The following is a 22,359-nucleotide window of genomic DNA, read 5'->3' as shown; positions in this document are numbered from 1 at the left end:
AGTATTCCCATCAGCTGCCAGTCTTCACCACCAAAGCCGGCATGTTCTAATTCAGCCACATTGCAAGATTTTCAAGCAACTTAATCACATTTAAGTCCAGACTTTGACTTGGCCACTCCTTTGACTCGTCCAGATGCAGAATTGCTGGTCTGACCCCCATCACTTTGCTTCTGATAGGCTTAAGATCTCAAACTGTACTGTTGGACATTCTCTTTCACAATTTTCCGATAGAGAGCAGAATAGATATTTCCATTAATTACACCAAGTCACCACAACCCAGAGAAGTAAAGCATGACCGCTTGGATGAGTTGGTGTTGCGCTCTTGGAGGTACAAGGAAAAGCGAAAGTGCTCTGAACTTCGAGAACACAGTTTAAAAATGTTCCTACTATAAATGTAGATGGCAAGAAAAAGTAATAGCGAGTAAACTTAGTAAAACTATACTGCTCTGGAAACTCTGGAGCACATTTTAAAGTAACCTGACTACAAAGATGACGCTTTAAAAGTCTACTTGTTTTGCCAAAAACTTTCTTTCTTTTTTTTGCAACAAATTAAATAGTCGTTTCAAAACAGGAGAGCATTATGTGCTCACTCACCTTCTCCATTTTCTGCTGCTGCAATGCATTTTGGTATACATCAATGACCAATCCGCAATGTCACATAATATCCTTACATGTTACTTCAAATGAACTAAAGTCAATGTTGTAACTTCACAATTCGCCCAAAAGTTTACTGAATTAATGAAACTTTGACCAAAATCGAGTTGTCTCCACTCATCTTTTTCAGTTACGTACAATGTTACAAATTACAATATATGTCAATACAATTTCCACCAGCTGCTTAAAAAATCTAAACTGTTAAGAATTCATAAACTTTCTGCAATACTGTTTGTTTGAAAGTTGTTTGACTTTTTTGTAAAGTTCTCCTTGTATGTTCTGGTTGTGTTGGGTGTTTTGGGTTTAATTAATATGTTATATTGCTTCCTGTCCTGGATTGTAAGTGATTTTCCGCTGAACCCCCTACCCCTGCAGTGTTTTTGTTTACTTTCCATAAATTCTATTTAACTTGTTTATTGGCTGTTTCCTGTCCACTTGGTTCAGTTTTTGGATTGTTTCTCCGACCTTGGAGAACGTCATCTCACAGGGGAGATGTGAGATACGCTTACTGTTTCTCTGTGTCTCCATGTGGAGCAACCAATAGCACAGGCTTATCTAAAGAAATAGACTAAAGGAGAAGCCTCCACCTGCAGTGCTCTGTACGGTAACATTGAGTGTGATGGCAGAATATCTATTAAGTCAGTAGAGATTTTAAGATGCGGCTCCGTTTCACTGTGAATTCCTTTAATTAAGTGAATGAAGGTATCGGAGGCATTCCTTTTGAAGATTAAAACCCAGTTCTGCACGGATCCAAAGGCGTCTTTGATATTTCCAGCCGTGTGATGAAAGGCATGCAAACTAGTTACGCTTTTCAGCTGACGGAAACTCAGAGGATGCAGCAACGAATGGGTTTTGTTTACATTTTGACCAGCTGCAAAGTATTCACTTCCTGCTTTTATTAACGGTGCAAGACTAGAGACACAGGATTAGATTGATCTGTATCTGTATTTGTGAACCCCTAGAGATATTTCTGCTGACATTTTCTTCATTCTTCCACCAGTGATGTATTTCTTCCCTTTTTACATAAAACATTCTCTTTGAAATAATCATGAAGTTTATATATTCTCCTTTGAGTAGAACATATATTATTCTATCGATAAAATCAAGAAGGCAAGCCAGGCTCCAGAAGATCTGAAGAAGTAGAAAACAAAAATCAGTGACGGATTATATATCGCTGTATTGCTTATGATTATGATTTATTTAATAAAGCCCGTGTTAAACACACATCCAGTGTGTTTTAAAAACACCTTATTTTCAAGTGAATTCAAAATGGAAGTATCAGCGAGGTGCTGTTAATTAAATACAATTTTAACTGATCATCAGCTAATCTGCTCATATGTTTTAAACTGTTTTAAACCATTATCTCAGAAAAGTTACTGTTGTTATAAAGACATGGTTTGTTTTGGGGGTTTCTCTTTTCTTTTTTTTGTCTTTTTGGAACATTTGACTAGATTGGAGCATATGTGCGTTTTAACACAGTGCTATGAAAGAAAGCCACCAGTAATGAAACTGTTCCCACATATTAGCCTCTACTTATTTTTAGAAGAATAAATAGGTTGTCTGGAGGTCTCTGAAACAATTTCTTTGTTTTTTGCACAATTGTCTATTCTGAAGAATTAAGGTAAGTATTAGCACAAACTAACTCTAAGGCTAAAAGGTCATCAGAAATGACCTTTCAGAAGGTGTTCTTGTGTGTTTATGAAAAATGTTATGTTTTTTCTTTTGCTTAAGTATTAATTTCTGACACAAAACCTGTTCTCTTCCTTGAAAATGTGAGTGTGGAACCTTCAGGCATCTGGAAAACAGCTCCCAAGGGTTAGCAAAAATGTATAGAGGTTTTGCTATATTGAAAACTCATGACATCACCGTCTGGGTTTTCCCAACTTGTTTAAGTGTTATCATTTTTGATTCTTAAGGAACCAGTAAAAATAATCTCTCTTCGATTATTAGGGAAATTGATAACACTAACGGACACAAAACAGGTTTAGTCCGACTTAATGTAAGACAGGAAGGTGGAAAACCGCGGTAACATCTGAACACAATGCTAAACATCGTATCTTTGCAGTAACACCGAATCGACGCCTGGTGGAAGCAACGTGCGCGGACGTCTCTCTGACGTCACAAACATGGCGGCGCCCGTTAGCTTGGCCGGTAGGGTCATTTCCGTTTCCAGAAAACTCTGCCTTTTACTGACTAATTCGGTGTTTACCGCTCAGACGGGGACAGTGGTCCACAACATGGATACGGAAAGGCCAGCCAAGGTTCGACAGCGATGCTCATCACGCTTTTGCTTCGTCTTCTTCTGTTGTTTCGTAACATTTACTACTTGGAAAAACAAGACGCGCCTTTGTTTATAATACGCAGCCGAGATGAAACTTCTTCATTTCGGTGCCGTTTTGTTGCGCAGCTGCAATACAACCGTCATGCTCACACAGCCGCTGGTACAGATCAAAATGTATGTTGTTACGTTTCTCCTCCACAGCTGGAGTTTGCAGTTCAGATGACGTGTGAAAGCTGCGCGGAGAAAGTTAGAGCTGCTCTGGAGGGTAAAGCAGGTGAGGAAGCTCAAACTGTGAAACTTACTGCTGGTTTTTTTTAATCCTGTTTGTAAATTGAAATTCTATTATTTCAGTCCCCTCCAGTGTTTGTGACTGTTAGCTTTTTGTGCCCACCAAAGAAAATGTGCTCAAAGAACTCTGTGCACAAGAAAGTCAGGCTGGTTTCTGGTGCACAGGAACCAGCCAGTCCTGTTTGTGTTGGTTTCGATGCGAGTCGTTTCTCACAAAGCATTTTTGCATTTCCAAACCAAAAGAATAAAATCAAATCCAAGTGATCTAAATATTTTTGTATGCCGACTAAAAAAACATAAGAGATGAAGCAAAGATTCTGGGATAATTTCTGTTCTTGGATTTACATTGAAAGTGAAAATTAGTGACCCCAAATTACCAAAAGGAAAACAATAATAATTTCAACCTTTTTTAATAAAATTGGTTTTATGTTTTCATTCTGTGGTGGTTAAAATAAATGTCAGCTAATCGACATTTAACAATCCATTTACTGAGCCAAAAGTTCATCTTTGTTTATGTGTAATTCATATTCATTGTTATAGTAGGGGCAGATAATATTTTTCCTGAAACAACATTGAGCCATTAATTTGTAATTGGCTTATTGTTAAAGACATATTATTTCAAATGTTTCATTAAAATTTAACATTGCATGAGCTAATTAGGCATGCTTCATTTATTTATCGGTAAATATGTACTTAGGAAACATTAACTTACAGACAATTAACATAATTTAATAATTTCTCCAAATGTTTTAGCAAGCTAAACAAGATTTTGTGAGACCAAAGCTTTGCCTCTAAGTATCACCACGTCGTTAACAGGAATGGAGGAGAAAATAATATATCATTTGAATATTTTGTTATCATTGAAAAGTCTTAAAACGACATCCCTGAACAGAAACTAAAAAGCATTTTTTTTTTTTAAATCGAGCTAACTAACCATTAGCACAATCGCCATTTAAGCAGCTGGAACGCAAATTGCAGCCAAAATTGTTACCGTGTTCCTTGACAGTTTTTAGCTGTAAGACATACTGTCCAATGTATGTAGACAGTATTAAAAGACAACAGTAATAAATTTAAATGATTAAATATATTGCAAATATGTAGCAGTCGTTATGACTTTTTGATGGAGTGCTGCGTGTTTTGCAGGAGTAAAGTCAGTTAGCATCGATCTCAGTAAAGAGGAGGTCCTGGTTGAGACTGCGCTCACCAGCACAGAGGTTCAGTCTCTCATTGAGAGTACGGGGCGCCGGGCCGTGCTGAAGGGCATCGGTGGATCAGAGCAAGGTGAGAACGACGGGAGAGAAAAAAATCTGATGCCTCTGGAAAAAAACAAAAAAAAAGAGAAAAACTGCCACAAATGTCCACAGAGGTGGTCTAGCTAAATAATTTAACTGAAGCACCAGTATGTCAATATCCACCTAACTTACTGTCAGCTGTGTATTTTTCAAACAATCCAGGAGTTTTGATACTGTGAGTTCAAAACACTGTAATTCTGCGAGCATCCGGACTGAAAGGAAATGTAAAAAATAATTCTATTATCCAAACTATAATAGTGATGCACGATAAACGTGCAATAACATCGGTATCGGTTCAGTCAGGATTACATCGCTCCAAAAGCCCAACAACAGAAAAAAGTAAAGACTTGCAGCAGCGATAAGGTCTGGACTTTGATCTCACCACAGCTCTTTGATTGTTGGTGTTTTATTGTACCCACATCTTATCAGTTCCTTTATTTTTACTCTAACTTTTGATCCAATAGGAAGTATTGGTACACTTCTCTCCTGGAGTGCATTTGGAATTGATTTTGCTTTTATCTATGAACTGCAGAGAAAAATTCTGGCTGCTTTGTCACATGCTGACATGACGTCCACGGTCTCAGTGGCATTTCTAAGACAAGTCTTGCTTAAAAACTGAATGTAGCCTGTATTTGAGACAAGTTATTTTCCACAGTACTTTCGTAACAATAATAATGATAAAAGTATGTCAAACACTAGTGAGGCAAGAGCTAATTACTTTCTCCTCGTCTGACAAGTAGGATGTTTGCAAAGATCCACCCTTTTATAATTACCTTACCGTTTAAGTGAATTGGATCAAAGACAGAAATGCTCATTAATGTCATGATATATATGTAGGTGGTTAATAGTGCAGACATGTGTGCTGTAATTTGTGACAAATCTCGTAAAAATGAATTATTGTTATTGTTACAACTTATTTTAAACGCAGATTAGCAGATTATTTTAGTAGCTTTGGCTTCCAGTAAGGATGTGATTAAGATGAAAATAGACCTGGATCTGACTTTGCATCCTCTTTGACTGGGCGGCTAAAGACGTTTGTAGACAAATGATTTCTAAATGATAATTCGCAGGTAACAGCAAAGTGAAAAACATTTGGAAAAAACATGTTTTCCACTGCAAGTCTGAGCTGTTATGGAAATGGGAAATATTTAAACTCAAGTGGCTCCGTTTAAAAGAGGAAAAAGTCGAAATAAATCAGCTCTGACAACTCTTACAATGGGTGTGTGTGTGGGTGTGTTTAACAGATCTGGGTGCAGCCGTGGCCATGCTGTCTGGAGCTGGATCCATTCAGGGCGTGGTGCGTTTCTTGCAGCTGTCCAGAGAAGACTGCCTGATCGACGGGACCATCGACGGCCTGGAGCCCGGGCCCCACGGTCTGCACGTCCACACGCTGGGGGACCTCACACAGGACTGCCTCAGGTGGGAGCGCTGGCTCATTGACGACCTGTCAGGCGAAACCACGCCCCGCTGAGCGAGATATTTCTACAGATGCCTGATCTGACTTGATCCAAGGGAGACATTTGAAGATGTATTTTTTTTTTTATATATATATATATATATAAAATGAAAATATATATATATAGGTATAAACAAACAGCCATCCCCTGAAGAAATCTGCAAGGACGTATGAAAAATAAACTGACCACAGTGGCTGGGGCATCATTTAAATCCTTTTATTTATTTGATGTTATGATTTAAGTTGGTAAATTTGATCAAGAAAATTAAAAACCGAGCCTCTAGGCGAAGTTTCACAGCTCTGCGCCAAGTTGAGATTTGAGTTGCAAACGAGACTCTGAGACATTTTCTGAAGTTATTCTGTGGTATGATGCATCTCCGTTACCTTAAACGTCAGATCCACGCGGTGAGGCCTCGTACGGAGGGAATCTCTTGTCCCCGCAGTTTGTCCCAGGTTACTTGTTTTACAAAACAAAGCTGTGGACATGAATAAAAAGATTGGTGATTTTTTTTCGTCTTCAAAACAAAATACGTAAGCCTCCACAAGGGGTTTTACGGCATATAAGCCATTTTATTCTCCTCATCCGATTAAACTGAGTTTGTCCTTCCTCTGCAGCTGTGGAGAACACTACAACCCATTTGGAAAACAGCATGGAGGTCCGGAGGATTCTGAAAGGGTACAATCCATTTGTCAACTTTTTTTTTTCCTGTTTTATTTATTTATTTTTCCTCCCAAGCTTCCTAAACGGACTCGCTGTGTAATCCTTCCATTTTATAAGTGGATTCGGTGACGTGCTTCACGTCCACCTGGGGCAGAGCGGGTTGAAATGAAGTTTTGAAACAATAATAGGAAAAAGTACCCAGATATTGATTGGATCCTTCCTGGAATACAGCAAATGCGGTGTAGTTTTCTCAAACTGCTGTTCTGCTGTAGATTGTGAATGCAGCAAAGTGAGGAGGATTCTGGCTTCATTACGTGTCTTTGCTTTAGCACTTCGTCTTTAGTATGCACAACGCTGAGGAAAAAAGGTTTGTTTGTGCATTTTTATCACAAATAAATGCCTGTGGTGAACAAACTTTAATACCAGACAATGATGGCCTGAGTAAATGCATCACGTTTTCAAATGAGGGTTTCATTTATTAAGGAGTAAAGCCATCCAAAACAACCTGGCTCTATGCAAGAAGTAACTGACCTCTGTTGTAAAATCAGAAATCAACTAATTTGATCAATTTTTTATTCAATTTCACAAACCACACCCTGGCCTATTTTCTACCAGACCCTCAGCTTTTTATATTTACTCAGGTTTATTTACCTTTTACTTGTATTAAAACTTATGACAAAAAATTTCGTCTCTTTCTTGCAGGACTGTATTATATTTCTACAGACGACTTCCACTGTGTCATCTGTTTAAATCTTCTTACACACTCTGCGTGTTTTTGCAGCACGTAGGTGATTTGGGGAACGTCGTGGCTGGACCAGATGGCCGAGCTTCATTTAGATTGGAGGACAGACAGCTGAAGGTAACACAGGAGCAAACATGACATATTTGACAACGGCAGCACATGGAGCTAATCGGCTCCCCTTTGTCCTGCAGGTGTGGGACGTGATTGGTCGATCTCTGGTTGTGGACTCCGGGGAAGACGACCTGGGTCGAGGCGGTCATCCTCTCTCCAGGCTGACTGGAAACTCTGGTGATAGGTTCGTACTTTGAAGGTCAGACTGATGTGTAAAATGTTTGAAGAGGTGGACAGTGTAGCAGAAATGTTTTAATTTGTTGCTTATTCATCAACCAAACAAGGAACACTGCCGACCTGCTCTGCTCAAAGGTGCTTTATTGTTTTTACTAGATTTTTGGAAACTTTATTTTCGGTGTAATTGAAGTTATTTTTTTTTCTGAAAAACGTTATCATAAGGGATTTAATGCTCGCCATGTGTTGGCAGTAGGAAGGACTAAATGAAACAGGAAATGTGGAGGTAGCGTTATCTGCGCTACGGGAGCAGATGTTTGAAGAAACATTCAAGCAATCTAGAATAAGAAGGTCACATCAATTTGTATGTTGTTAATGGAAAGCTAATAAAAGGACAGATTTTTTTTCGGAAAAGATGTCATACAAATTTGTAGTTAAAAAGCTAAAGAGGATTTGACAGCGTAGAACAGGCAAGTTCGGTTATTACTGGTCATTTAAGAGTTAAACTTAATGCCAAGATTACAGTAAAGTAAAATCACAGTTCTTATGTCTCAAGGATATTGCTAAAGTAAAGTATCTAATAGGATTAACGCTGTAGGATATGAGGAAAACTATCGCTATTGCAATGACAATATAAGTTATGATTAGCCCACATTGGCCTCACTACTATTGTCTTTCCATCATTGTAATTTCCCCATTTTGGTGGCTGAAATGTATGAGTTGTGGACGTGAACACGGCTGGCTAAACCATCGGGAGGGTCGGGAGGTTTCCCGATGGACCGGCCTGTTTGCAGTTGGACTGGCCGGAGGTTAGAATGTGGGGGGGGTTTTTGTGTTTTTGTTTTTTTTTAACTCCATAAAGCGCAGCACCAGACTGGGTCAGTATGGTAGTTGCTAAGGGGAGAGATGAGTGGCCCCTCGTAATTTGAAAAAGAAAAGAAAGGATGAAGGAGGAGTGGGTTAAAATAGCCAACATGCCAAAAAGAAAGGAGAAAGAGATGGGTGGGGCTGAAAGGGTTACGGAGAGGTAAAAGTAGGTGCAGGATGAAGCCAAATGAATAGATTTTTGCGTGGTGGAGGGGCCAAGGTCATGACAACACCTCACCAACCAACAGGACTACATCAGGCTAGCAAACGCCACCTACATCACTCTAGCGTCCCAAGCTTGGCACATAGTGTGTTTTGTGTTTTTATAAAAAGGCAGCCTATCAGCAATGTTGGCCCATATGTGCATCAATTATGAATCTGCTTGATCAATTAAAACGAGTCCCTGCTGTCTGACCGGGAAAAAGGCTCACATTTCTTCATTGCATTCGTTTCATTAGATTTTTTTTTTTTCTTACCAGCTCAAATAAAGTCAGTAAATGACTTCCTGTGTGGTTTAACGCTTTTCTTAAGTTGAATTTTGAAGTTTATCATTGCTTCCGTTGGGTAGCACATTAGGACGGTGTCAGCTGAGGACGTTGTAAATGAGGGGCAGGATAATGGCAGCTGGAGAAGGAGTGAGAAGGTGGAGATGGATGCGGAGGGACAGGAGAAGGAGGTGGGAGAGGAAGTCGGGAAGCAGGAGCCACTGGGCGTTACGTCCCACGTTGCGTCCGGCACGATCCTCTTAAAATCAAAGAATTCTGGTCCAAGTCAAAACAATTTAAAAAAAATATTGATTTCCCTTCTAGCATGTAAAAGAAGTTTATCCAGAGTGGATTTTCTGCACACTCGCTAACCCGACGATAGAAACTAGTTTTAATCATTTTGTTCATGTCCACAAATGATCTTTGATTACAAACTTGAAAGACTCACTGTGAATAAAACAAATTTTGCCAGATCTGTCAGGAGAAATTTAGGTCTATTTTTTTTATGCATCATTTGGTTAAAAAGTCTAGGTTTTCACTAAAAGAGGGCGAGATGCCATCATCTGTTTTTGCTATCTAGATGAAAGTGATGCCATTTTCCTTTTGTTGACAGGCCGACTTTATTTTTTTATTTTGTCATTAAATACATAAACGCGCACAGTTTTGATTGTTGGAAGAAAAAAAAACATACTGCAAATACAGATCTTTTTGTTTTGAAATCATGGTTCCACCTTCATCTGCTGACCTGCTGATAGTTTTGGTGAACATTGCGATGATGACAGACATCAGTTCCGATATATTTCTTCTTTCCTCTCTTTCTCGCCTGTGCTCCTACTCTTTTATTTTGCCATTTTTGGAGTTTTCGGTTCATGACCGACGAAAAGTTGGCGCAGCAGAATAAACTCAATGCTGTTTAAAATATATATGTATGAAAAAAAAAGAATGCCTAAACACAGTGGTGACATGGATGAGTTTGGGTTGTGACTGGAAGCATTTCTAGTGTCGAAACCCAGCTCTGATTTGAAAGATTGTAACATTGTTTAACAGAGCAACGTGGATTTGTAATTATTTATGTTTGACAGTGTGTTGCGCATTAATCCGATCTTTTATCTTTCGTTCCTGAAATTTTCTCTGTCACTTCTGTGATGTTCGCAGGCTGGCCTGTGGGATCATCGCCAGATCGGCGGGCCTTTTCCAGAATCCCAAAAAGATTTGCGCGTGCGACGGGGTCACGCTGTGGGAGGAGAGAGACCGGCCGGTTGCCGGGAAAGGTCGGAGCAAGATAAACCCAGAGACGCCGGCGGCACACCTCTGAATCTTCACAAAAACATACCGCCTGGCGTTCGGACGCAGGAATTCGTGTCTGCAGAGACACAGACTGGACATTTTGGTGACAGCGGTTGAGCTGAAAACTGAGCACTTGGAGAGTGATTTATAAAAGTCTTGAAATTGCAATAACCATGTCGTCCTCTGATTGCTTCTAACACACAAAGGCAGGTGTGGCAAACATTATACTTGTCAGTGTTTCAAAGCTGTTATTTTGTAAAAGGTGGATTAGGAAAACCTCCTAAAGCATAGAAAAAAAACACTTTCCTGCAGACCTTCCTTCAGCTCCAGCATTAGATAAATACCCGTCCTCGTAGCATGTTCAGTTGTGAAGCTTCGTCGGAGAGTTTTGCTGAAGAGATTCGAATCTGGAACACTGACTGCATTTGGAGCGAACCCATTTTGCGTCTTAATCTGTTCAGCTTAAATCCGCAAGGGCGATGCGAGTGGCTGGAGTCGGAGATTAAAGGGGCAGCAGGGGGAAGTCTCCAGATTGAAAGGGCAAAAGGGGCTAATTGAAGAGGAAGGCCTTTAGGGACTGCGCTCTCAGCAGTTTTTTTTTTTCTTTTCTTCCAGCATTCAGTACGGAGTTTCTTTACTGCTGCTGCTGCCAACATCAGGGCCATAAAACTCAAGTGACATTCCCATTTCTCTTGTCTTGTGACATTTTCTTTGACAAATGAATGTATTATGATAACCAAACTACAACCTGCTTACTGTCGGTGTATATTTTTGCTTGATTAAAAAAAATCCATATCAGGACATGGTGTGTGATGTGTTGGCTATGTGAGTGCGTGTAGGAAAATTTGACATTGATTTTTTTTTTTTTTTTACAAATTGAGCATTTGTCTTGTTCTGCTGATGCCTGAATGGGCTTATTGAATGCCCTCCAAAATGCTAAATCGCTCTCTTTTTTTTCTCCATTTGTTTCTGTGCTGCAGTGCCATCCAAACATACCAGAAGTATTCGTACCCTTTTCCCATGTTTACAAACTATTTTTGTGGATTGGAAGGAAAAGAATACATTCTTCTCAAGACATTGTACAAATAAAAATCTGAACACGTGAAATAAATTTTAATTCAGCCCCATAAACCATAGAAAACGCTTTTTTTTAATTATTTCTTTATTTTGTGTACTGTAGGCTAATTCTACATGCATGTTTTTAAGTCGCATCTTGGTGTTGGACATTGTCCATTCTTTGTTACAAAATAGCTCAAGTTCGGGCAGATTAGACTGACTGTGTTTGAACATAGGTTTTCAAGTTTTGCCACAGATTCTCCATCTTGTTTAGTTTTAGACTTTGACTAGGCCTTTCACATCAAAGTGCTTTACCCTAAAGCATTCTTTTCGGATGCCTTCAAAAGGCGGTGTGATTGTTTTTTTATATGGTGTCGACCGGGTAGGGACATATATATGAAATATATGGGACATAACTGCAGTATCTGATATTAAAATCGGCCCAAATTTTCATATCAGTGAATTGCTACTAATTAGGTGACTTGTGGATGTTATTGGTTCCACTGACTGTATCAGAAAATCAAATACAAATCAATAAAGTTCATTTGGATAGCACATTTCAGCAACAAGACAGTTGAAAGTGCTTTTATATCATAGCAAAATTAAGTCACAAGAAGCATACAGTCAACAACTGAGAAAGCATTAACAAATGTTACAGTTTGACCGATGCCATCATCAAACTCCTCCTTTATTATGGTTCAAAAACAACTCTAAACAGGCAGTGTTTGACTCTAGATTTAAAGGAGCTCAGTGTTCCATCTGTTTTGCAGTTTTCTGGAAGTTTGTTCCAGATTTCTTTGTTACTCAACACAGAAACTGAATGCTGCCTCAAACAACTTCACATTGCATTACTCTGTGTCGGTATATCACTGGCTACTATGCCATTTTACTTTCTTAAAAAAACGAAGTGTGTTTTTGATGACAAAGTTTGATTTTATTTGTAAACTTTTTATGAAACACATTGTGAAAAAAAAAAAAGAAGAGACTTTCACACATCATCAAATGTCTATTTTTGCTCATATCCATCAGTCTTCTCTCACTTGTTGCTCTCCTTTGAGCCCAGCACAGTGGCTGTGAGCCATCCTTTTCCACTGCGGTAGCTGTAATTAACTAAGCATGCTTCCAGGAGCTCTCTCTGTGTGTGTGTGTGTGTGTGTGTGTATGTGTGTGTTCTCGGGTTATTTCGTGAGGATTCAGCATCCTCCGGGTGCAGCAGCAGCAGCAGCAGCCGCCGCCGCCCTCCCCCCGCTGCAGCTTCTCCAGCAGAATGCCCGACGTTCAAACGGAAGCAGACGCTACCATTTTGAAACGCAGCACCGCTGAGGTAAGATGGTAGCTCCTTCAGTTTTAATAGCGTTTTTCTGTTGTATTATCCCCCACACAAACCCCCCGCGGGCGGTAATCGAACCCAAACGGTGACAAATAATGCGCGTTTTAATGGGAAATGCCGGTTTAGGAGCAGACTGTTACTGGCCGTGCTGTCGCTCAGGACGCTCTCGTGCTGCAATGCACGCGCTGCTGTGCGGAAAAATGCGATTGTTCCAGACTACGTTGATATATTTTAGAAAGGCCGCTGCCCTGGCTAATATTAGGCGTTTATTCAGCTTTCGCTGTCATGTGAGGTGGGCTAAATGTGCGGGAACGCGTTATTCGCGTTGACCTTTTTTTTTTTTTTTACGCTTGTTTAGCTTTAGACGAACCCGCCAGCATTCCTGCTGCTCTCCATTCACAAGGAAACCTCGACAACCAGGCGTGTGAGCCAGCTAACAAACCCAACATGCGTCTTTTAAAAGTCTTTTTTTGTTGTTGTTGTTGTTGTTGTTGCGCCGAATAATGACGGCAGCGGTGAAAATGTGTTTACTCGGCGTCGTGCTGCGTCATCAGCAGCCTGGTTCCGCTCGGTTGTTCCACAATGGAGCCAGTGTTAATGCGGCCGCCATGCTGCCTGACTCATGCAGTCCACACACGGAGGGAAAATGCGCTTTCGTTTGGAGGAAGACGTGTATTTCTTTGTCAAGTTGTAACTTACTAGAGGCGAAACCAGAAAATAGAAATGCCCCGCTCTCTGGTTTCATGTTCCGCTTTGCCCTTTGATTTACTGCCCACCATAAAAGGTTGTTTGGAGAGAGGGGGGGGAAAGAGAGAAGAAAACGGGCCTGTTTAGCCATCTGTTTTGGTATAAATTGGGGTTTTGTACATTGAAGGCAATGCTTAAAGCATAATCACAATTTGGTGCCATAAAAGTGGTTATTACTGTGAATCCAGGCAGACTTGATAAACACCGGCCTTCCTGAACTCCAGCCGCTCTGAGTGTGACTCATAGCTGTGGGGGAGATCAGTCTGCTTTTAAATAAAGAGACCAGCGTACATTAAATCTTTCAAATCTGATCTCTTTCTAAAACAAAAAGAAAATCTCCACAGCTTTGTTGTATCTAATTTGACTGTATCTGTGGGACTTTCAAAGGTGGGTGTATGGTCTTTGTGGTTCTGTTTTTTTTTTTTTTTTTTTTTGTAAATTTGAATATTAATCTTGCGTCCATTTGGTTTTATCATTCGTCGCTAGAAGGGAGACCATATGTTATTTTTTCAGATTTATGCTAAACATTTAAGTTAATCTGATTGGATTAACAAAGTTGTTAATTTAAGGGTTTTAGTCAATCTTTCAGTTTAGTTTAATACAGTTCAGCTCTCCTAGTGAGACTTAGGGTGCAGGTATTCCACTTTGAATATTTGTCCTGTATTTGAGAAAAAAGAAAGGAGAAAAAGACGTTGACATCTGGAGTGGGTAATAATTTTCCTAAACGGCCACCTCTGATTGTTGATGGCTGAAGTACAATAATATTAAGATATGTTTTAAAATGATCTAAAAGGGATTTTAATTGACTGAGATCTTAGCTTGTAGACCTGGGCTTCTTTTGGGCCAGGTCTATTCTTCTGAATTGAATTGCAATTGAACAAAACAATTAGTCATGTTCTTGTATTTCTGTGCATGTTAATCTGAGCTGTTATTCACAAACGGAGCAGCTTTACCTTTTACTTTAGAAAATAACTACTAAGAATAGAGCTGTGCAATATTACGTCATTGGATTAGGATATTGTTTCTTCCAACAATCTCAGTGACCTTTAGTGTCTTGGATGCTATCATTTGTGGTGAGGACATTCATTGAAGTGAGTTTACCAACAGACTAAATATCCTATTGGCATGTACAAAATATATTTTATTTCAATATTGTCACACAGGAGTGTGCTATTGTAGCTACACAAATGAGACGGTAAAATAAAAGCCCTTTCTGGTAAAAAAAAAGAAAAGAAATGAACCCATTAGATTGATGCATGTTTAATGCCAGTCTTTGTATTGACCACCAGGCTAAGAATGATCCCAAAAATGTTTTCTGTGATGTCATATATCCTTAATTTTGTTATCAATTTCTTTACCTTTTAAAGTTTTGGTTTAATGGAAAAAGACTAAAGAATTCTGATAAAAGCAGAACTGTTCGCAGCATCCTGCTGGTAGGTATTGTTATTATTATTACTGGAGACACGTGTCTCATTTTCATATAGCAGATTGTAGAAAAACATGCACCATTTGTACAATATGTGCACCAAAACCAACATTCACTAAAATACGCCCAAAACTGAGGTTTTATGAATCTTAACTTTGAAATGCTTTCCTAAAAATCACAGTGCATGTGTAGAAGTGCTAAAACAGCAGAAAATGTAGGACTTTCATCTGTAGGATGTAGCTGTTACTGTCCAATTTATTCCAGTTTTATTTCTAGCATCAGTAACGTCATCCCTCCGTTTCTCTGCAGCGCTATGGACAAGAGCCACACAGTGAAGCTTTTTGTGGGAAACCTGGCTCTGGACACCACCCAGGAAGAGCTGTCAGCCATTTTTGAACCGTACGGCCAGGTTGTCAGCTGCAGCGTGCTGCGACAGTTCGCCTTTGTTCACCTGCAGGGCGAGGGGGCGGCCGATCGAGCCGTCCGGGAGCTCAATGGGAGAGAGTTTCGAGGACGGAATCTGGTGGTGGAGGAGTCGAGGGGGAGGCCGTTGCACTCCACAAAAGTGTTTGTGGGTAATCTGAGTGGGATGTGCACCACTGAAGACCTTAAGCAGCTGTTCCAGACATTCGGGAAAGTCCTTGAGTGTGACAAAGTCAAAGGTGAGCAAAATACCTTGTAGGTATTGTGATTTATCTTCCATCAATTTGTAGATGTACCACGTTTGGTTGTTAATATTTTTGATTTGTTTAAAAAGATTCCTTTGGAAGTTTATTTCTTCTTTTCCCTCATGTGTCAGAACATTATTTTATAAATTTGAAAGTTTGGGTCTCCCTTCCAAAGAACGGATATGTTTGTCCATTTCATGGTATAGGAAGTAATAAGTTGCAGGTTGACTATGATTTCTTTAAGCAGTACATCGCTCGTTTCTGTAGAACTAGAGTCTAGAGCAGGGCCGTCTCTTGAAGACTGGAGATGGCCACCATGCTGTAGAGAGTCTGTTGAGGCCATTGTCATAGTGCCACAACCTGGAGCTTCTAACATGTAATTTTGAAGCAAATATAGCATTAAAACACCTTGACGGCCTTTGAAGGGAATGCTCCAGTTGATTCTCAGTATGTGGTTGTTTGATGTAATAAGAAGATAAACTTTATCTTAGTGACTAAAGAAGTCGGTCTCTACCGTTTTATGGTAGGATACCGTATTTGTTGTTCAATCTTCAAATCCCCAAGACAGTATTTTCTTTAAATCCCTGGTAGTTATATGAACATATAATTAGACTTGATATTATTTTATTGAAGTTAAACTACTAATTAGGCATTTTAGTACTTTAATGTTTTTGTAGATGTTGACTTGTTGGATTTTTAAGCTTATGTTTTCTCAGCTCTTGTAGTAATCTTTTAAACAATATCTATATTCCTTTTCCATTGCAGTATAAACCCAAACACCTTTGCTGTGCCTAACGATGATTGTTTTCCGCAGGCTATGCCTTCGTTCACATGGAAAACAAGGAAGACGCTCTTCAGGCCATTGAGGCTTTGCACGGTACTTCGTTTAAGGGCCGGCCACTGTCTGTAGAGCTATCCAAGGTCCAACCCAGCAAGCAGACACCCACAGGGAAAATCCCATGTGTTAACTGCGGGAAGCAGGGCCATTATGCTGGAGAATGTCCTGTGGGCAAGCCGTCTTTAGAGCAGTACCAGAGCCAGGCAGCAGTCCTGGCCGCTGCTGCCGCCGCAGCAGCCGGCCTGCCTCTGCAAGTTCAACAGAGCGTGCACAATTCAGTCTACAACACGTCCACCTTTGACCCCACGTATGCAGCTCTCACGGGAATCACCACTGGCACACGTACTGATGGAAACCCGGTGAATCCAGCTGTCTACGGCGCCCTTGCCAGCCAGGTATATGGTGCTAATGTGGCCAACCAGCTCTATGGGACCGTGGCGAGCCAGGCAGCTCTTACATCAGGCGCCACACAGGTGTACAGCTCAGTGACGCCCAATATCTATGGCCAGGTGGCTGCATCTCCAGCTGCTGCTGCTGCCGCTGCAGCGGCGGCTGCCGCTTACACAACTCCAGTTTACACCCCGACTGTAGCCAACCACCCTGTGTACCTGGCAGCAGCTCCTGGAATAGAGATGCCAGCAGCAGCAGCTACAGTGAACCCTGCTTACTCTGTAGCTCCTGCGATTTATGGTGCTGCCACCCCAGCCTACGCTCACATCACCGCCATGGGAGCAGCAGATCCAGCCTCAGCCCTGTTTGAGGCTGCAAGGCAGGCTCACTACTTTGCCCAAGGCCAGCAGGTTGTGGCTGATCAGCAGTCAGCTGCTGTGGCAGCCGCTGTGGCCAAGTCAGGAGAGAGAGACCGTAGTCCTTTACGCAGGTCAGCACCACTTCTGCCAGACCCGGTGATGAAGCCATTCATATACCAGCGGGCCAAGCCACGCAGACCCTTGCTTCCGACACCAGCTGGCCGTGCAGCAGAAGAGGCGGTAGAGGCACCGGAAGACCCGATGGCCAGGTGGGACATGACTGTTGATGATTAAAGGACTGCATACTTCATCCGAAGCCGAACAGTCGACAGTCACGTGGTTTCAGCGCCTTCGTATTCGCACACACCTTTCAGACAACGGCACCGACCACCTGGGGGCAGACCCCGCACGCTTCAGTGTCTCACTCCTACGGAGCTAGTGCCACACTTTTCTCCAGACAGCCTCATCCTTGAACAACAACAGTATAATTTTCTCATAGGAGTTATTAACCATTTTCCATTCTAGTAGTTATTTAGTGAAGAATCGTACCAATGTACATAAACAGCGCTATCGGAGCGAATTTCCTCATAAAACATGGCAACAAACTTCTGGCCAATCACACAAGTCTTTTTTTTGTAAACTTTTTATACTTTTATTCTCTTGCTTTTCTTTTGTTATTTTGTTTGTATTTCCTCTAACTCATGTAAAGCATATGAATTGCCTTGTTGCTGAATATGTGCTATGTAAATAAAATTATCTTACCTTACCTTACCTTACAACACTTTGCACAGAGCTCTGTCAAAATAGTTCGACCCAGGCCTGTTGTCGGGTTCGGCGGGCGAATGTCTCTTTGCGAACAAACGACGCAATTTTTGTCAGGCGTCAACATCAATGACAGCAGATTTCGGCACTCTGGATGAAGTATGTCAGGGCCTTTGACCTCCGCCTTCTATGTCTGCTCTGCTACCTATGTCCTCTTCTCCTTAATGCAACCTATGCCTCTTGATTTTCACCCTTTTTTTGGGCTAGGTACTACGCCGAGTACTACCAGCAGTTGCAGCAGTACCCTCAGTTCCAGTATGCCTACCCATCGAACACAGTGGCAGCCATTGCTGGCATGCCTGGAGTCACGGGAGTCTCCGCGATGTCTGCCCAGCCAGTCGCTACGCTGGAAGCCCTCAGGCCAGTGGTCCCCACTGCTGCTGCAGTGGCAGCTGCCATGGCTGCGCCCAGGGTGTATGAGCCGCCGTTGCCGCCGCCTACGCGCAAGGAGGCCATCCTCCACCGCCCCGAACTCTCCCTTCACACGCCTGAGCCCCCCTTCCGATAGTTGCACTCAACTGTCTGCCCCCGCCCCCTCTCCCTCTTTGCCCTGATCCCTCACCCCTACATACCTTTTCCACTCAAAACTTGACCACCTCTGTGTGTATGTGAGTGTGTGTGTTTGTGTGCCTGGGGACTGGCTGGGGGATTTAAAACTGAGGGCTGATGGGCTTAATAACTTGCTTTACGACGGGGCTGATCGGCTAACCTTGGTCCAGTTTGCATGACCACAGTGCAGCTTTGAAGACAGGCCTTCATCTATTTTTATGGGCATTCTGTGTGCTTTTCTGTTTTAACTTATTGTGCCAGTCTCACACTTGTGCCAGTATTAGACTGACTGAGTCAGTCGTTTCTTTTGCCTTTATTTCTGCAACCCAGTTATGATTTTCTAGGGCCAAATCTCCAGTAATTTACATCAGCCATTCTACTTAGGCCTAGATGATCAGGTAGGGCAGCTAATTTGAAACCTTTTTTGCCTTATGTTGATGAGTATCAATTTGTAATGTTCTTAGATGAAATGTACACTTGTTGTGTACCAGCTGCATTGTACTGTGTCCAACAGAACCAAGGTTAAAGTATTTTGGGGAGATTGTTTGTCCTGGATGCGATATGGATGTTGTACGTGTGATTGCGTGAGACGTGCGGGCTCTTGATTTTGCAGCGCACAAACACAGCGGCAGCAGCTAAGTCTGCGCTTTGCAGAGAAAAAAAAACAATAAACGTAAAGCACACATAGACGTACTGTAATGTTTATTCGTATCTATCCTCGCCCCCTTCTCTGAATCTCATCCTCACCTTTAAACTACGACACTGAAAGACACTGCTTCACCTTTTCCTCTTCCCAACTACAGCTGCCTACCTCTTATTGTAAATTTCATTGTAGATTTTACTCTGTTCTGTACGTCTCCACACATTTCACCCTATCAGCAATTGCAGCTCCATGTAAAGCTACATCAGTTCAAAGTCTGGGTAGCTGGATTTTTTTTTTTTTTTTAATTTTATGTATTGTATTTGGTCCTCTTTCATGTTCAGAGGCCTTTTTAAAACACAGAAAAAAGTGTAAATAGTTTGTTTCCAACATTATAGTTTACATGTGATATAAGTCAACCTATGGGATGTGATGAATATTCAATGGGAAAAACAATGCGCAACTACTGAACAGGTTTACAGAAGATCTTTGGATTGCATCCTTTTAGAAACTATTATATGTGACAAGGTCAGTCATGTGCCTCAAAGCCTTTAGTGAAGTGCATTAAGTGGAGGGATCTCCCATTTTAAGTGCTTTTTAAAAAAAAAAATCATTTCAACTAAAGCAACAGGAGCCTCAAAGCTCAGAATCCAGAGGGCTACAAGTGGTAAAGCTTCCACGCCTCCTAATGGGTCTGTTTATTGCAAACGTTTTTTTTTTTTTAGAAAAGCCACAAAGTGAGCCTTAGAGGTTCATTATATAAGCCTTTGGTTTTAAGCAGAAACAGCAGTGATAGCACCAACGAAGTGAGAGATGGGGCAGTGTCTTCCAGTGGCCCCAAAATATCCACCATTTCTCCATCAAACGCCAGATCTGCTTTAGATTCTGATCCCAAAAAGCATATTTGAGAATGTTTTTAGTTTACTTGTCAAGTCCTCTGCAGTTCCTTGCAAAAAGAAGCATTTCTACCTTTTGCGATCTTGTCACTTTACAACCATGAGTGTTGATGTATTAACTGAAAATGAGCTGATAAATTTCAGCACATAATTGTGAAGTAGAATGAAGAGACTTCATGGCTTTCAAATTTTTAGCCACAGATGCTCAGTTAAATGTTGGTCGGGTCAGTGTGAGACATAAATATGCTTTGATCTAGTGTTCTACGATTGCCCTGTGTTTAGCTCCATTCATCCTTCTGTCAACTCTAATTAGCTTCCCTGTCTTGACTGGAGAAAAGCATGGCCACAGCATGATGCTGACACCACCATGTTACACTGTGAGAATGGTGTGTTCAGGGTGATGTACTTTCGTTTAGTATTTTTCCCCATGCACAGCATTTTGCATATAGGCCAAAATCGGACATTTTGGTCTCGTATGAACGGAGCACCTTCCTCCTCGTGTTTGCTGTGTTCCTTGCATGGCTTCTTACAAACTGCAAACTGGACTCATTATGGCTATCTTTTTGACCTTCTTCCCTATAGAACAGTTTTTTCTAATAGTTGTTTTATCAACAGATTTTCCCACCTGAGCTGTGGCTCTCTGCAGCTCCTCCACAATAACCAATGAGCCTCTTGGCTGCTTGCTGATCGGTGCTCTCCTTGTCTGGCAGTTTAGGTAGGCAGGTTTTGCAGTCGTGTTATATTCTTTTTACAGAGAAGCTGTGTCTATGATGGGATTAAATCAAACCAGTGATTTAATCACTGGTCTGGTTTGATTAAATCAAACCAGACTTCTGCGCTGGATTTTATGAAGAGTTATGAAAGAGAATGTGGTTGAATATAGAGGTGTCCTGATTCCATACTGATATGTACCAAAAGTCCTCCACCCAAACCTGTTGGTTAATAATAAATGGGTCAGTTGTTCTCATATCAATTGTTAATGACTATTGTTCTCTGAGTAACATCACTTGATCAAACCTTTTCTAACATTCCTAACGTAGGTTTGATTTGTGCTGATATCGTATCGTGTCAGTACCCGTATCAGCCAATACTCAAAGCTGCAATATCGGTATTGTGTTGGAAGTAAAAAAAAAAAAAAAAAACTTTAGCAGGACACCTCTGGTTGATTACAAATGTTCAAATTTTTATCTTTACACAAATCCTGTCCTTCCACTTTACAAATTATGTTCTACGTTGCGTTGATCTATCACAGAAAACCCCAATAAATTACACTGAAGTTAGTGGTTGAAAGTGACAAAATGTGAAAACGTTTTAGTGGCATGCAGTATGTTTGCAAGGCACTGTAGAGAGGGTTTATGAATTATTTGGATACTGATTTATTATATTTTTATTTTTCATTTTTTTCTAAATCTGGAATTGGATTTCTTGATGCGTTTCACATTGATGCCAAAGTCCAGAGTGGCGACTTCCATCCATTTACAATCAGCCCTTTTGTTTTGCAGCTAGTATTTGACCGCAGACCAATGCACAAACAGAAAAGACCTGAAATCACCCGACTGCCTCATTGTTTCCCCGCTTCCCCGCTCCTTCTGTGGTTTTTAGTGGTTATAAGTGACTTTTGCATCTCAGAGTGTAATCTTTCCGTGTCGTATATACAAACACATACCGGTTGCATCCTTTGTAGAATTATGTGGTTTGCAAAATGTTTTGTTTGCCATGTATTTTTTTTAGAACAGTATTTTTAATTTAGCCTTTTTTATATATAGAACAGTGAACAAAAATCAGCATGCCTTTTATTGAGAAAATGTATACTTTAAACCTTATACTGATAATAAAGAATGTTTGGCTGACTACTGTGGTGACGGAAAGCAAAGGGTTTGGACATTTCGCCTTCTTCCTCTTTATGTTCCTCTCCATTATCTGTCTCTCTTGTGTAAAAATGACCACCAGACTCATTTGACTGGGGACCCAGGGGGAGGCAGGTGTAGATGCTGGCCCAGCTATGCTCACTTTGGTCAGGGTAAGTTCGGGTAGGAGCTCCTTCCTCTCTCCAGCCTCTCAAATGAGAATATCCCAAATTTAGAGTGCTGAGAGCGGCACCTAAAATTGATTTTCATGCGTAAGATTGCATTGTACACAGTGAAGCTGCTGCGAGGGCTGGGGAGAGGCTCACAGATAGAATGGCCTGGGTGCATTTTGATCTGTGGAGCAGTCCCTGTCTTGGGGTTTGATGGGTGTGCGTCTGGTCTGGTCCAAGTCTGGTCTCTCTCCTTGCTGCACCGAATTCTCCCTTTTCCGTGTGTCTCTGTGTTCACTAAGCTCTCAGACCTGCATGTGTGA

The 22,359-nt window shown here is 41.1% G+C and overlaps 2 protein-coding genes across 3 annotated transcripts; both read left to right on the top strand.

Annotated features, from left to right (window-relative positions):
- The first annotated feature begins 2,781 nt into the window (after positions 1 to 2,781).
- Positions 2,782 to 11,432, top strand: ccs (copper chaperone for superoxide dismutase). The gene is made up of 8 exons (XM_005811544.3): positions 2,782 to 2,915; positions 3,137 to 3,209; positions 4,367 to 4,504; positions 5,760 to 5,934; positions 6,587 to 6,647; positions 7,414 to 7,491; positions 7,566 to 7,669; positions 10,167 to 11,432. The coding sequence occupies exons 1-8, from the start codon at positions 2,892 to 2,894 to the stop codon at positions 10,324 to 10,326; spliced, it is 813 nt and encodes a 270-aa protein (XP_005811601.1). The 5' UTR covers positions 2,782 to 2,891; the 3' UTR covers positions 10,327 to 11,432.
- A 1,082-nt stretch (positions 11,433 to 12,514) lies between these two features.
- On the top strand, positions 12,515 to 21,870 carry LOC102216611 (RNA-binding protein 4B-like). 2 transcript variants are annotated; one of them, XM_005811545.2, is made up of 4 exons: positions 12,515 to 12,678; positions 15,167 to 15,519; positions 16,340 to 17,381; positions 18,142 to 21,870. In XM_005811545.2, the coding sequence occupies exons 2-4, from the start codon at positions 15,171 to 15,173 to the stop codon at positions 18,440 to 18,442; spliced, it is 1,692 nt and encodes a 563-aa protein (XP_005811602.1). In that variant the 5' UTR covers positions 12,515 to 12,678; positions 15,167 to 15,170; the 3' UTR covers positions 18,443 to 21,870. The 2 variants fall into 2 exon arrangements, with proteins under 2 accessions (XP_005811602.1, XP_023202929.1); XM_023347161.1 differs by lacking the exon at positions 12,515 to 12,678 and adding an exon at positions 12,757 to 13,818.
- Positions 21,871 to 22,359: the final 489 nt, after the last annotated feature.

This window comes from Xiphophorus maculatus, chromosome 14, assembly GCF_002775205.1.
Source record: "Xiphophorus maculatus strain JP 163 A chromosome 14, X_maculatus-5.0-male, whole genome shotgun sequence".
Taxonomy (NCBI): Eukaryota; Metazoa; Chordata; class Actinopteri; order Cyprinodontiformes; family Poeciliidae; genus Xiphophorus; species Xiphophorus maculatus.
This window is presented reverse-complemented; position numbering and strand designations above follow the sequence as displayed.